At 36.3% G+C, this 16,591-nt stretch overlaps 1 protein-coding gene across 2 annotated transcripts in view; it reads right to left on the bottom strand.

Moving 5' to 3' along the window:
* Positions 1-602: 602 nt before the first annotated feature.
* Positions 603-16,591, bottom strand: part of PTPN4 (protein tyrosine phosphatase, non-receptor type 4 (megakaryocyte)) — a 230,060-nt gene continuing 214,071 nt past the window's right edge. Inside the window, exons 24-28 of one of the 2 annotated variants that reach the window (XM_011941634.1) lie at positions 14,595-14,741; positions 12,762-12,890; positions 9,853-10,001; positions 9,377-9,512; positions 603-1,082 (exon numbers count right to left, since the gene is read on the bottom strand). In XM_011941634.1, coding sequence (XP_011797024.1) covers positions 996-1,082; positions 9,377-9,512; positions 9,853-10,001; positions 12,762-12,890; positions 14,595-14,741 — 648 coding nt within the window. In that variant the 3' untranslated portion in view covers positions 603-995. The remainder of the gene's footprint in view (positions 1,083-9,376; positions 9,513-9,852; positions 10,002-12,761; positions 12,891-14,594; positions 14,742-16,591) is intronic. The other variant, XM_011941633.1, reaches the window with a different exon arrangement.

Here is a 16,591-nt window from a genome sequence, read left to right as displayed (position 1 = left end):
CAGCAGTGCGCACTCAGTAGAACAGAAATTATCTTTGCTTCTTACAGCAAATCGGAAGTACTGAGTAAGAAACAGGATCTCCTTACCCTTCTTTGACTGTATAACACTCAATATAGCTGTTTTTTAAAATGTGAACTTATTCAAAATGCATAAAAATATAAGAATGTACAATATACATATATACCTCCTGGTGGGGTCAAATGAGTGCCTTTTCATTAGACATACAAGGACGTCTCAAGGCACTTAAGGGGTTAAGACACAATGCATGCATTCTTTTACATCAAGTATGTGAAATCACATGATTTGGAATAAGCCAACCTTATGATAAATATAAGTTACATTATTAAATCCAAGAGAATTTGTAGATTCATATTTATATTTTCTATAAGATGCTGGTAAATGGACAATGTGCAGCATTTCCTGGGAACAGCAAATTCCACCTTTCTTCTTCTGAGCAGCAGGCAGGTCTCTACAGGGGTGTGCAGGGAGAAACGTGCTGCATCCATAGGCAGTGTATTGGCTAATATTAAGAATGATATTGCTAATATTTTAAAAATAAAATCTGGTAATCAGTATAGTAAGTACGCAAACCACTGCAAAAGACCAAAGCTGACTCCTGATGTTTACTTCTTTTTGCTTTCATGATACAGGTGTATAACAGAGATGATGAGAATTTTGAGCCTTGTTTGTGGCAATTCTACCAAAAGGGGATTGCATGGCACCACTACAAAATTTCATAAATTACCCTGAACATACTCAGTTATTTACTATTTGTTCGGAGCAAAGCATGAAACAGTCTTCAAATACATGAGTTATAGATTTTGAAAGAGTGACATTTTTTAAAACATAAAGTGCAACAGTGCTGAAGTTTTCAAAGTTTTTTTGAGTTCTTCATTTTTTTTTTGTAAAATGCCATTTCCTGCGAGCAGCATTATGGCACAGTGAACATAAGGGAAAGCAGTTTTCCAACACATATCCCAGATTTTTCTGCTTTCTTATTTATTTGATGATGTTGTTAAGGGTTTAACAAAGCCTTCTTCATAAACTTTCAAAATAGCTTCACATACAAATCTGTATTGACTCTGAAAAATAAAATATAAAAAACAGAATTGATCAGAAAAGTCCGAAAACTGCCCTCTTCCCCCAAAAAAGACAAACATCTCATTTGGCTTGCTTACTTAAAAAGTAAAAAATAAAACTGCATAAAGATACCACTTTTCACTAACAGTCTAGACTGATTAAAAAATAAAGTTTGGCAATATATTTTATTGGCAAAACTCACTTACATGTTGTTGGTAGGGATGTTAAAATACTGCAGCCTCTATAAAGGGGAATTTGGCAGTATATAACAAAATTAACCTAATTTACCTCTTAACCCAGCAATCCCACTTCTGAGAATCTATCCAAAAAATAAACCAGAAAAAGAAACTGAAAACACATATTCACAAGCGAGGCTATTCATTGCCTATTCATAACACAAAAGGTGGAAACAATTTAATTGCCATCAATAGGGACCAGGTGACTACTGTACATTCTCACAGTGGAATACTAGCTAGTTGGGAAGAAAAGGGATAAAAGTCTACAGACTATAGAGTAGGTTATTTTATTAAGTAAAAAAAAGCAACGTAGGTAAAGTACATGTAATATATTATATTACCTTTATAAAAGAAAGGGAGGAAAATACAAATATCTATGTCGGTATATGTCAAGAAAAAAAAGCAATGGAAGAATAGATTATTTTAAAAATAGTTTCTTATAAAGGGATGGAGGGAAAAGGGAGCAGGAGAGGGGCAGAGATTAGCCTTCATTAAATATACCTTCCTTCTTTTTAGATTTATACTTTGGAATAATGTAAATATAGCATATAATTACAAAAATTTTTAAATCCCTAAGAATTGACAATATCATGAAACTCATCAATGTGTGTATCTAGTTGATGACAACCACATAGAGGAGAGCTATTTGAAGGGACATTTTCTTTTGAGACGGAGTCTCACTCTGTCACCCAGGCTAGAGTGCAATGGCACAATCTCAACTTACTGCAACCTCAGCCTCCCAGGTTCAAGAGATTCTCCCACCTCAGCCTCCGGAGTAGCTGAGATTACAGGCACCTGCCATCATGCCCGGCTAATTTTTATACTTTCGTAGAGACAGGGTTTCACCGTGTTGGCCAGGCTGGTCTTGAACTCCTGATCTCAGGTGATCCCTGTCTGCGTTGGCCTCTCAAAGTGCTGGGATTACAGGTGTGAGCCACCGCACCCGGTCCTAAAGGGACTTTAAAACAGTAATTTGACTGACCATGGTGGCTTGTGCCTGTAATAAAAGCACTTCCGTAGGCCAAGGTGGGAGCATCACTTGTGGTCAGGAATTCAAGACCAGCATGGGCAACATGGCAAGACCTTGTGTCTACAAAAAAAGAAAAAAAAATTAAATGGGTGCTGTGGCATGTGCCTGTAGTCCTAAGATACTTGGGAGGTGGAGACGGGAGGAACATTTGAGCCAAGGAGGTTGAGGCTGCGAAGAGTGATGATCACACTACTGCATACCAGCCTGGAAAGAGAGCAAGACTCTTGTCTCAAAAATACTGCAAAAAAACAAACAAACAAATAAACAACTCAGTAATTTGACTGAACATCTGTGGGAGAATATACTCAAAGGGCAAAAAGAGCTGTGAAAAAAAGGAAAACTCTTTTTATTAGCCATGCTGTTTATAGTGGTAGTGTTGTTATTTTGAAACAGTTGTGTCATGTGGAGTATTTGTGATATTCTAAGTCTTTCACTGCTAATATTGTAGAGAACCAGTATTCTTGTTAAAGAAGATGTAAAAGAAGCTAAGTGAAAACACTGTGGTCCTGAATTTGTATTGGAAGCATAAGCATTAACCTATGATAAATGTATTTTCCTAGTTGTGCAATTTAACATTTTGAGAGACAAAAATTAACCCAAGCAAATAAAAGTCCTTAGTGCCCTTAGGTTGGTGCCTAAAATAGTTTCTCAATACACAGAACCACGCTTCTTGGAGAAACTACTGATTCTAAATCAGGGGCACAAGGTGTACAAGCTGGGCCTGGACATATTTTCTGATAGTAAGAAAGCTATCAAAGTTAGCAGGCTCTTGACAAAAGGACTCAGAAGCCAAGCTGAACAGGTTCCCACTGGCCAAAAATTGGACAATTTGGGTGTCATTAAGAAAAATAACTACAGGCCAGGCACGGTGGCTCACCCCTGTAATGCCGGCACTTTGGGAGGTCGAGGTGGGTGGATCACCTGAGGTCAAGAGTTCAAGATCAGTCTGACCAACATGGAGAAACCCCATCTTTACTAAAAACAAAATTAGCCGGGCCTGGTTGTGGGCGCCTGCAATCCCAGCTACTCGGGAGGCTAAGGTAGGAGAACTGCTTGAACCTGGGAGGCGGAGGTTGCAGTGAGCCAAGATGGATTACGCTCCAGCCTGGGCACCAAGAGCGAACTCGTCTCAAAAAAAACCCAAAAACCAAAACCAAAAAACTACAATGGGTTGAAACACATCAACTATGTTTAAATCCTTGATTTCAAAATAATACTCAAACAAAAGTTAAGTCATCACCCTTGGAGGAAGCTAGTAAATGATTCATTATATTGAAAGCTTGTAGATAAACAGAAAGAATCAAATGTTTTTCTTGCCTTCCCTACACATGGTATACCACTTGCTAACCGAATAGCAGATATGAAGTTTCTCTTTAAAGAAGTAGTCCAGCTAATACAGACAGAATGATAGAATTAGAATATCATTATTTTGCAAATCTAATGAATTAATGAATGCAGGGATTGATTGCTCAAGGGTGCTAACTTCACAAAAAGAAAGACAATCAGACATTGTGTGCTTTTGAAGAAAGAATATATGACCTAAGACGCTCAAGCCATACATGTACCACTTTTAGGAAACACAGAGAACACCACCTTGAGGATGTAAACTGGCAAAATTCACGCCGTTGGAAATACATTGTAAATAACCTGATTCGTTTATCAAATAAATTACCAAAAAAAAAAAAAAAAAGACAAGATATGAAGGAGGAAGCTTTCAATTAAAAGAGATTTAAGAGACATATAAACCAATCAAAATGTGTAGACTATACCTGAATTCTGATTTTAAACAAATTATAAAAACAAAACCAAAAGCCCATGTGTTCTATGATCCAGGAATTCCTCTTCTAGGTGTATACCTGAAAGAAATGAAAGCAGGGCCTCAAAGAGATCTTTATACATCCATATTCTTAGCAGCATTATTCACAATAGGCAAAAGGCAAAAGCAACCCTGTCCACTGATAGATAGATAAATGAATAAAGAAAATGTGGTATGTTCACTCTTAGAAAGGAAAGAAATCCCGACTTATGCTACAACTTTGATGAATCTTGAGGTCATTAATCTAAGTGAAATAAGTCAGTAAGAAAAAGACAAATACATGAATTTACTTACACAAAGTATCTAGAGTAGTCAAACTCAAAGAAACAGAAAATAGAATGGTGGTTACCAAGGGCTGAGGGGAGGAGAAAAATGGGAGTTTTTTAATGGGTACAGTTTTGGTTTTGCAAGAAATTGCAAATTGGTTGCAAAAAAATGTAAGTATAATTAACACTACTAAACTGTATACTTAAAAATGGTTGAGCTGGTAAATTTTATGTTATGTATATTTTGCTATAATTAAAATCTTTTTAAAAATCCTATTATGTAAGAATATAGATATAAGATCTCAAGAAAATGCAAGCAAACCAAATCCAGCAATATATAAAAAGCATTACATACTATGTCCAAGTGAGATTTATCTCAGGAATGCAAGGTCAACTTAACACCTAAAAATCAATGTAATATACCACCTTAATAGAATAAAAGACCAAAAACCACATGATATCTCAGATGCAGGAAAAGCACTTAACAAAACTGAACACACTTTCAGGATGAAAACATTCAATGAACAAGTAACAAAGGGATCTTCTTCAACTTGATAAAGGGCATTTATAAACAATCCATGGCTAATATGATAATTAGTGAAAATCTAAAAACTTTCCCTCTAAGATTAGGAAGAAGACAAGTGTTTTGGTCTCATCACTTCTATTCAACATTGTACTGGAGGTTCTATCCAGGATACTTATAAAAGAAAGACAAAGAAAAAGGAAAGAGGCATCTAGACTGGAAAGAAGTAATTTATCTCTATTTGCAAATGACATGATGACATGATCCTGTCAATACAAAATCTTAAGAAATTCACTCTCTCACACACAAAACTATTGGTTAATAAACAATTCCATTTACAATAGCACCAAAACATACTAAAATACTGAGAAATAAGTTTAAATAAATGCAAGACTTGCATGCTGAAAACTACAATTAAAATTAAAGAATACCTAACTAAACAGAAAGACCATCCTGTGTTCATGCTTTGAAAGATGTAATATCACTATTAGAACAATAAATACTTCCCGATTTGATCTAGAGATTCAACCCAATCCCTGTGAACATTCTGGCTGCCGTCTTTTTTTGTTTGTTTGTTTTTCCAGAAAGAATAAACTTATTCAAAATTCATATGAAAATGCAAGGGACACAGAACAGCTAAATCAAGCCGGAAAATGAAAAAGAGTTACGGATTTACATTTCTTGATTTTAAATTTTACAACAAAGCTACACTAATGATGACAGTGTAGTACTAGCATAGGAAGAGATACAGATCAATGGAATAGAATTAAAAGTCTAGAAATAAGCCCTTACATTTGTGGTCAACTGATTTTTGACAAGAGCCCTGAGACAATTCAACAGGAAAGAACAGTCATTTTAACAAATGGTGCTTGGACAACTGGGTAACCACATGCAAGAGTTAAGTTGGAACCCTACCTCAAACCACACACAATAATTAACTCAAAATGGATCAGTCTTAAATGCAAGAGCTAAAACTATAAAACTTGTAGACTTATTGATGGGTTAGGTAATAATTTCTCATCTATGATACCAAAAGCATAAGTGATAAAGGAAAAACAGATAAACCAGACTTCATCAAATTCAAAACTTCTGTGCATCAACTATTATAATCAAGAAAACAAAAAGAGAAAATGGAAGCAAATATTTGCAAAACAAAGATCTGATCAGAAGCTTTTATCCAGAAAATATAAAAAAAAACTTACAACTCGACAATAAAATGACAGCCAAATTCAAAAACAGGCAAAAGATTTGAACAGTTCTCCAAAAAATATATACAAATAAACAGCTAATTATCACATGAAAAGATGCGTAACATCATTAGTGATATGGTTTAGCTAGCTGTGTGTCCTCACCCAAATCTCATGTCAAATAGTAATTCCCAGTGTTGGAGGAAAGGCCTTGTGGGAGATGACTGAATAATGGGGGCAGACCTCCTCCTTTCTGTTCTCGTGATAAGAGTTCTCTACAAGACCTGGTTGTCTGAAAGTAGGCAGCACCTCCTGCTTCTTTCTCTCTGTCTCTCTCCTGCCGGCCATGTGAAGACATGCTTGCTTCCCCTTTGCCTTCCACCATGATTGTAAGTTTCCTGAGGCCTCCCAGTCACACTTCCTGTACAGCCTGGGGCACTGTGAGTCAATTAAGCCTCTTTTCTTTATAAATTATCCAGTCTCAGGTGTTTATTTACAGCAGTGTGAAAACAGACTAATACAATTAGTTATCAGGGAAATGCAAAACAAATTCACAATGAGATACTACTTCATACCCAGCAGGATAGAGAGTAACATGTGTTGATGATGATGTGAAGAAAACAAAATCCTCATATACTGCTGGAGGAACTGCAAAATGGTACAGAAAATTTGGAAACATCTGGCAGTTCCTCAAAAGGTTAATCAGAATGAAAACATGACCTGGCAACTCCACTCCTGAGTATAACCAAGATAAATGAAAACGTATGTTCACATAAAAATTCATGGCAGCATGACTCATAACAGCCAAAAAGTGGATACAAACCAAATAAATGTCCATCAACAGATTAACGGATGATCAAAATGTGGCAAAAATCCTTACAATGAAATATTATTGAACAATAAAAAGGAATGACTTTAATGATACATACTGCAGTACAGATAAACCTTTAAAGATACTACTTAAAAGAAGCCAGTTAGAAAAGACCAAACTATGATCTCATTCATATAAAAGGTCCAGAATAGGCAAATCTATGGAGAAAGAAAGTAGACTGGTGATTGCCTAGGTTTGAGGTTGGGGGTTGGGGGAGGTTAGAGAGGGTATGAGGGGAAACGGGAATAATTGTTAATGAGCTTGGATTTTTTGGGGGTGGGTATGAAGATGTTTCAAAAATTATATAGCCGGGTGTGGTGGCTCACGCCTGTAATCCTAGCACTTTGGGAGGCCAAGGTGCGTGGATCACCTGAGGTCAGGAGTTCAAGACCAGCCTGGCCAACATGGAGAGACCCTGTCTCTACTAAAAATACAAAAATTAGCTGGGCATGGTGGCGGGTGCCTGTAATCCCAGCTACTTGGGAGGCTGAGGCAGGAGAATTGCTTGAATCTGGAAGGCGGAGGTTGCACTGAGCCAAGATCATGCCATTGCACTGCAGCCTGGGCGACAAGAGCGAAACTGTATCTCAAAAAAATAAAAAAATAAATAAAGATTATATAGTAGTGATGGTTGCAAGCCTCTGTAATACACAAAACCCACTGAATTGTACACTTTAAGCGGCTGAATTTTATGGTATGTGAATTGTATTTTAATAAAGCTGTTATAAATTTAAAAGGACGGTTTTTAGGAAACAACTAGAAATTTAAATACTGGTAATTTGATAATATTAAGAAACATTACAGTTCGGCGTGATAATGGTACTGTGTTTTTATTTAAAAGGAAAATCAATCCTTATCTTTTAGAGATACACACTAAAATATTATGAACAAAATGATATATCTAAGATTTGCTTCAAATACAGTGAAAGTGAACAGCTATACAGATGAAACAATATGGCAAATGTAGGATCTGAGTATAAACATGATATTCATTATATTGCCTATGTTTGAAATTTTCTGTAATTAGAAACCAGGCTGGGCATGGTGACTCATGCCTGCAATCCCAACACTTTGGGAGACTGAGGTGGCAGGACAGCTTGAACCCAGGAGTTCAAGACCAGCCTAAGCAACATAGTGAGATCCCCTCTCTACAAAAAATAAAAAAATCAGCCCAATGTGGTGGCTCATGCCAGTAGTCCCAGCAGAGGTGGGAAGACTGTTAAGCTTGGGAGGCTGAGGCTGCAGTGAGTTATGATCACACCCCTGCATGCCAGCCTGGGCGACAGAGTCAGACTCTTGCCTCACAAAACAAGAACAAAAAAATTATAGGCACTTACTGGATCACATAGGTTAATTTCCTTCAGGTAACCTATTCCACCAACAATGCTATTATTTCACAATGGCTGAATCAGTACAAAAGATAATTTTAACACTAAAATTCCATGATTCCTCTTTTGGCTCCCAAAGCATAATTAACACTCAGTGTAGAATACACTAAAAAGTACCTTAATTTCTGTAATTTTTGCTGTGGCAATATAAGTTCTTTTTTTTTTTTTTGAGAGTCTTGCTCTGTTGCCCAGGCTGGAGTACAGTGGCGCGATCTTGGCTCACTGCAAGCTCCGCCTCCCAGGTTCACGCCATTCTCCTGCCTCAGCCTCCCAAGTAGCTGGGACTACAGCTGCCCACCACCACGCCTGGCTAATTTTTTTTGTATTTTTAGCAGAGATGGGGTTTCACCGTGTTAGCCAGGATGGTCTCGATCTCCTGACCTTGTGATCTGCCCAACATGGCCTCCGAAAGTGCTGGGATTACAGGCGTGAGCCACCACGCCTGGCTGCTACAATGTAAGTTCTTATGTAAAAAGAAAAACAATTTCACCACAGCTATTTCACAGAAAGCAGGTCTATCAAGATTCTCCAGTTCAGGGATACTATCATTCTCAGCATTCCACTTGACTAAATAATACAAAACAAGTTCCTCTGCGCCTGTTTAAACACTCAAGATTTAATATGCCAGGCAACTTGCATGTTAGCAAAACTTTTTCTGTAAAAGGCCAGATATTAAATATTTTAGAAACAGCAGGCCTTATGGTACTGTTGCAACTTCTAAACTCTGCAGCTATAATATCAAAGTAGGCATAGACAAATGAGCATGGCTGTGTTTCACTAAAATTTTATTTACAAAAACAAGTGACAGGCCAGATTTGACTAGTGGGCAGTAGTTTGCTTACCCCTGTGCTAGAGGTTATTTGACCATGGCAAGGAATTGAAAAGATAAAAAAGGATAAAAATGTGATTTAGAATACACATTGGTAACAAAAATCACCATGTTAAGAATATACATTTGTACATGAAGTGCAGTACTCACAGGTGTTTGGATCATCATGGCTCGTTGATCTCTCATTGTTCTTACAATATCGAGTGGATAAACTGGCTGATTGCATTCAATGAGACACATGGCTGTTTCCATAGTAATAAGAACCCCAGTTCTTCCGATTCCAGCACTAAAAAAGACAAATATAGGCAAGATCTTACTGATACTATTCTGTTACACTATTTGTGGCTTTTGTGCATAGAACTGAATTATAATATAGAAGAACAATATCATTTTAATATTTTATATTATAAAAGTAGGAAGCCAAATACAGAATATTTTGAAAACAGAAACAAAAATGCACTTACTCATTTAATATTAATTAAATGTTCTGTACCTTCCATCTACCACATTAGTTGGAGTTCTAATTATTACAGTGACAATAACAACATAAGGACAAAATATGTACTCTCTTTTAAAAATGACGTATCTGTCATCTCTACATTCATAAGAGATGGAAAACAGAATACCTGCAGTGGACGACAACGGGTTCTTCCTTGCCAGCCCTCTTGTTTCGTACATGACAAACAAAATCTAGAAAGTCACTGGAATCATCAGGGACTCCGTGGTCAGGCCAGGCTATGTACTGGATCTGAGTGAGTGGACGACTTTCATTTTTCTAAGAACAAATGAAAAATCATGCACCTTGACGTATGCATTATTTAAATTGTCCCTATAAACCTCATAAAATTAATCAGGAAAGAAGGGAGGGGGAGACAGAAAACTAAACACAGCTTGCAGCACACTTAGCATTGATCACTAGGTCAGCTGTTCTCTGAACCGCTTCCTCATAGTTGTGTGGTGCCTGCTGCCTCAATCCCAGAGACCCCATTACAAGATTATAGTTCCCCTTAACTGTTCTACAGATAACAACTTGGGACATTATGAAACGTTAAATTTCCCCTTTGAGACGTTCTTTTGGGTCCTGCAGACCAATGAAATTACTGACTCAGTTGGTCTAAAGGACCCTGAGATAAGCTAACTCACCAAAGAATGCAGTTTCTACCTCCTGATGATTTCATCCACCTTATCCCAACCAATCAACGACCTTAATTTCCCAGCCCCTTGCTCTCCACCGTCCCCTTCAAAACCCCATCCCAGATCTCATCTCCTCAGGGAGATGATTTGAGGGTCTCCTCCCATCTCCTTGCTCGGTACCCGGTGATCATTAAACTCTTTATCTGCTGTATCCCTGCTGTCTCAGTGTATTGGTCTGTTATTGCACAGCAGGAATATGAACCTGTTGGTACTACGACATTATCTTTAAAATATATTCATGTCATTGGAATTTTAGAAGGAAAGCAAAACCAACCACTCCTCTTCTCCACCAAAAGTTATGTATAAACTCATCAGAATGCAAAATTTCAACAAAAGGGAAAGAAACTATTTTATAGAAATAGTTGTATCCATTTAAGTATTGGCTAATTACATTACTACTCTTTTTATAACTCAATTTCTATATGTGTAAAGTATTTTAAAAATGACAATCAAGTACATAGGTAGAAACAAATTAAGAACCAGAGAAATGCTTAAAGAAAACTAATGAATTCTTGGGTGAGCAAAAATGGTAAAGTAAAAAACATTTTTTGTGAACAAAGCTGAACTAATCCTCATACAATGCAGATGAAATTATGGAAAGCAGAAGAATAAAATCTCAAGATAAATGTATATTAAAAATTGGAGTTAATAAAAACACAAAGTCAAATCAGTGAGATTAATTCTTTTTGGAGAGCCAAGGTTGGTATAATGGAGATAGTAAGAGTATTGGGTTTAGATACATCTTGGTTCAAATCTTGACTCTGCCAGTTACGGCATTCGATGTTTCAGAGAATAATTTCCTTCAACTGAAAAATGAAATAACATCTATACTTTAAAGCATCAGTCTTATGCTAAAAAGACTCCATGAGAGGACCTGTAAATCACCCAATCAGCTACTTGGCACCACATGCTCAATAAACGGTTGCTACAGTCATTCAATACTATGATTATAACTATGGTTATTGCCATTTACACTAAAAAGAGCTTCCTCAAAAGTAAAAGGTATTCAAGACTTGAGGTAATATCTGCTATCATTAATCCATCCATGTATGTATTTATCTATGGGAACAAACTTATTTTCCCAATAACGTTTGGCTCAAACTTTAGAAACTAACTCATGTCTTAGTTCTAATGTACTCAGGGTGTGTAAAGAAAAGCCACTATGGTACATAAAACTGTCATGGATAATCTACAGGTGGAGTATAATAGAGACTATGCTAAAGATAGACATTATTTTATATAAACATACATAGCCTATCTTTCATTATCTATTTGAGAAAACGAAGAAATGTCGTATTGGCTTGACCTGTTACATTAGACCATGAGCTACACAGTATATGTCCCCAAACCCTACATTCATTCTGATGGACTCTAGCCCATAAAATATTGAAATTTAAAAATTCTTGTAATTTTAGCTTCATTCAACGCCAGATTCCTTTTCTATAAATTAGCACAACTTCTGGCTTCTTCCCTTTTAGTAAGTAAGGCTCTGTCTCTCCGGTTTCCTTTAATCATGCTCTTGGGGTTGGAGGGGAGTTCTCATTTCCAAAGGCTTGACCATTGATAGGATAGTCCTGGGTACTCATAGCTTGGGCTATTTGCTCTTCTCTAGCAGTTATTTTCTTCTTTTAGTCCCTTTCAAAACCAAAAGTAGTTGGCAGGGGCATGTATCTAGCTGCAGGCAGAGAAAGTAGGGTGCACTGTCTCTAGCAGCCTTACAGAACTGGCAGCATGATGCTCTCCACATACATCTTCCAACTGGGATACTGAGCCATCATTTATTAATGTTTCAATTGAAGCCAAGGGGACTGACTCAGGCAGAATTAAGAGCTGGCAATTAGAAATCTACACCCCATCTGCTGTCAGAAGGTCCTGGTTACAACCTTTTCCTTCTTAATACATAGGGGACTGTGAAGTTGCTCTCCTCTACGCTTTTAAAAAAGGAAAATAATTTAATAGCTTTCTATTGTTTTTTCCATTTCCACAGACACACCCAAATACCGTACTGACACTACTTGGGAGTAAAAGTTTTTTTATAATGAAACATATCTAAATAGCTATTCTGAATAGGCAAAGTAGTAACTGTAGTAAGTATTATTTACTGGACTACTTTTTCACTGACCATTCATATTGAGTCATAGAAACTAAAGAAAAACATTAATTATGTAATAGAATAGAATACTCTTAATAAAATTCCAAAGTACCCCATTAAAGCAGATAAATAATTCAATAATTTTTATAGTATTTCCTAGTAACCAATACTCAAACTAAAAACATTTTCAGCTTTCAGTCTTTACCTTGAACACAACAGTTCTAATAAACAGACATCCGGCCTTCTTACCTCTTGGTTAAACAGTGTCATCTTCCTGAAGATATAGGCAGTGTTTCCTTCTTCAGAGTGGCAGGTAACTTGGTAGCATCCATAAGATGAACTGCCTGTGGGTTCTGGCCAATATTGGTGACATTTAACCTGATATTGATATAAATAAATAAAAAATAAATAAAATTATATACATACGGATTCAAGTTCTATTTTTAAAAATGTTTTAATTTTTAATAAATTTCAAACTCACAGAAAAGTTACAATAATAATTTAATAAATTTCATCTAGATCTGCTGACTAGTGTTTTTTTTTTTTGTTTTTTTAGAGATGGAGTTTTGCTCTTGTCGCCCAGGCTAGAGTGCAATGGCAGGATCTTGGCTCACTGCAACCTCTGCCTCTTGGGTTCAAGTGATTCTCCTGCCTCAGCCTCCCAAGTAGCTGGGATTACAGGCATGCACCATCAAGCCTGGCTAATTTTGTATTTTTAGTAGAGACAGGGTTTCACCACATTGGTCAGGCTGGTCTCGAACTCCTGCCTGGTGATCACCTCACCTCGGTGATCCACCCACCTCGGCCTCCCAAAGGGCTGGGATTACAGGTGTGAGCCACTGCGCCCAGCCAACATTTTTTCTTTGTCACTTTTTTCCCTTTGTAATAGTAAGTACTCTGGCTGTATTTTGAGACAGCAAAAATCCTCACTGAATCTTAGATTTTTTAAAACAGCTGTAATGACAAGTAATTCATGTACCATACCACTCACTTGTTTAACGTATACAATAGTTTTTAGTATATTCACAGAACTGTGCAACCATCACCACAATCACTTTTAGAACATTCCCATTACACCCAAAATAAACCCTACACCAATTAGTAGTCACTGTTCATTCTTCCTCATCTGTTCCCCCATCCTTACCCCAGATCTAGACCACCACTAATCTACTTCATGTCCCTACAGAGTTGCCTATCCTGGACATTTCATATAAATGCAATCATACAATATGTGGTCTTTTTGACCTCTTTCACTATGCTAAGTGTTTTCCAGGTTTACCCATGTTGTAGTACGTATCACTACTTCATTCCTTTTTATTGCCAAATAATATCCAACGATAAGACTATACCACATTTTATTTGTATATTTGAGTTGTTTCTACATCTTGGCCATTATAAATAATGCTGCTATGAATGCTCATGTACAGATTTTTGTGTGGACAAACTTTTTCAATTCTTTCGGATTTAGGAACGGAAGTACTAAGTTATACCAACTCGACGTTTAACTTTTTGAGGAACTACAAGACTGTTTTCCAAAATGGGCTGGATGATTTTACAAACCCACCATAGGAGGGTTCTGTTTTTTCCACATCATCCCTAGAACTTGTTATTATAGGTCCTTTTTATTTTAGCCGTCCTCTTGGCTATAAAGTCTCATTAAGTTTTTGATCTGCATCTCCCTGATAATGATGCTGAGCATCTTTTCTCGTGCTTCTTAGCCATTTGTATATCTTCTTTGGAGAACTGGCTATTCAGATCTGTTGCCCATTTTAAAATTGCATTATTTATTTTACTGTTGAGTTGTAAAGAGTTCCATATATACATGAGATACAAGCCCCTTAACAGATGTACATCAATCCCTTTAAATAATAACAATGACAGTAATGGCTAATACTTATGTCACATTTATTTATGTGTTAGTCACAGTTTTATGCACTTAACCATGATGCTTTAAAACAAGAAACCACAAGAAAAGAAGATTAAAGTTAGAAAGGCGTAAATAAACATGAATATTTTGACTACATATGTGCAGTATAATTTGAAAAAAGTCCAAGCAATGTGTAAGATTCAACTATGACTTACTCTGCCACGTTCAACTTGTGTGGTCAACATTACAACCATAGAGGAGCCTTGTTCCCAAGTCATCTGCCAAAAATCTGTACAAGTGTGTGGTAATGGCCCTTGACAAGCAATGTACTGATTTATAATGCTGGAAGAAGGGATTTCCATCTAAAAAGAAAAGGGCATGAAAATAAAATGTTTTGCATTACTTTTTACAGTAATCAGGAATATGAAAATCATCCACTAACTGTTATAGTGAATACAACTAATCTCAATAAACTGCCGTCAGTAAAACAAATCTTTATTAACAATTTCTTATTTTATCTGTAGAAGAAAGTTCATGGCAATGTTCAACAGTTATAGATATTTATCTTTTAATTAGTGGAAATAAGAATTTAAATATTTTCCAAATATTTTCTTGGGCTCAAGCAATCCTCCTACTTTGGCATCCCAAAGTGCTGAGATTACAAGTGTGAGCCACATCCGGCCTATTATGATTTTTAAAAGCAGCTTAACCCAAAATTCTGTTTCAGAGGCAGATACATGGTAAAGAAATAAAAAATACTTATCTGTAAATAGTGTATGGGTAAAATTTGTGAGGAACAAAAATTCTGCCATTGGTTTTAGCTTGAATTTTTACATATAAAATAACTTTAGAGGATATCAGAATAATACTTAAAATTCGTAATTTCCACAAAGAGGTAAGATAGTATTTGGGAAAGCTGAGTCATCAGTCATTATCCTACTACATTTTGAGATTAAATATTTTTTTAAAAGGTGATATATGCACATGACAATTCAAAGAATAACAAAGAGTGAATAAAGAAAGTCTCTTCTCCCATTTCAGCTTCTAGTTTACACCCAGGAAGGTAATCTTTTTCTCTCAGTTTGTCATATAACTTTATCAGAGATATTCTATATACAACACACAAACGTATATGCAAAACTAACTTCCCACTTTTCTGTAAAACTGTTTTTTAAAAATGGTAGCATACTATATATAATGTTGTTCTGCTTCTTATTTCTTTTTTACTTCATCTTCAAGATCATGTTTGATTAGTAAATAAAATTTCATTCTTTTAAATGGCTCTACTGTATAAATATACAACATAATATTTCATACAGATTTAAGGCCCTCATGTTTTTTATTTTTGTAATCTTGCCCCAACCTGCCCTCATTTGACAGCAAAATCTGACCTGAACTGACCTAAGACTATTTGTTCTTTTTATTAGTCTTACTTAGGGAGAATATCTATAGTTTGTTGTTAACTATTCAGATATATTGATTATAGGGCACTTGTCCCATAGCCTGCCAGCAATGTTACTTATTATAGTATATGGTATATGTACTAAACACACTTTCAAAATTCCAAAAATTCGAAATCCAAAAGCATATTTTTCTATACCTTCCCACTCACTGCCCCTTTATGTGGAGAAGGAGGTCTTCCTATGTTGCCTACGCAGGTCTCAAACTCCTGGGTTGAAGCTATCCCTCCAGCCTATGCCTTTCTTCAGTGCTGGGATTATAGGCACGCACTACTGCGCCTGGCCCCATAGTGTATTTAACCTAAGGTTTCACATAAAGGATGTGGACCTACATGTAGTATCAAATTTTTGTTCTTTCAATCTCATAGGTGAAATAGTAATTCCTTGAAGTTTTCATTTGCACTTTTGTTTTTTGTAAATCGCATGTATTTTTCATTTAACTCTGATACTATTTTTCCAAGTGTTAAAATAGTATTGTGGTTTTGCTACCACAAAAAAAGGCCTTATCAGAGGTATATTCTTAAGTAGCTAATCCTCCATCAAGGATTCTCAATTTGCAAATTTGACTACTTGCTAAAATATATTCATAACCCTTAAAACAGTTGCAGGGATTTCTTGGTCATGTAGTAGACATACAGCAGTGAAAAATTTGAGTGATCTGAAGACACGCACATTTCCAAGTGAGATCAAACAAAGCAACTCTGACATCTTGTTTTAGCTCTCATACGGTAAACAAGTGACCTTTTTGCATT

Source organism: Colobus angolensis, unplaced genomic scaffold (genome assembly GCF_000951035.1).
Source record: "Colobus angolensis palliatus isolate OR3802 unplaced genomic scaffold, Cang.pa_1.0 Scaffold20, whole genome shotgun sequence".
Classification (NCBI taxonomy): Eukaryota; Metazoa; Chordata; class Mammalia; order Primates; family Cercopithecidae; genus Colobus; species Colobus angolensis.
This window is presented reverse-complemented; position numbering and strand designations above follow the sequence as displayed.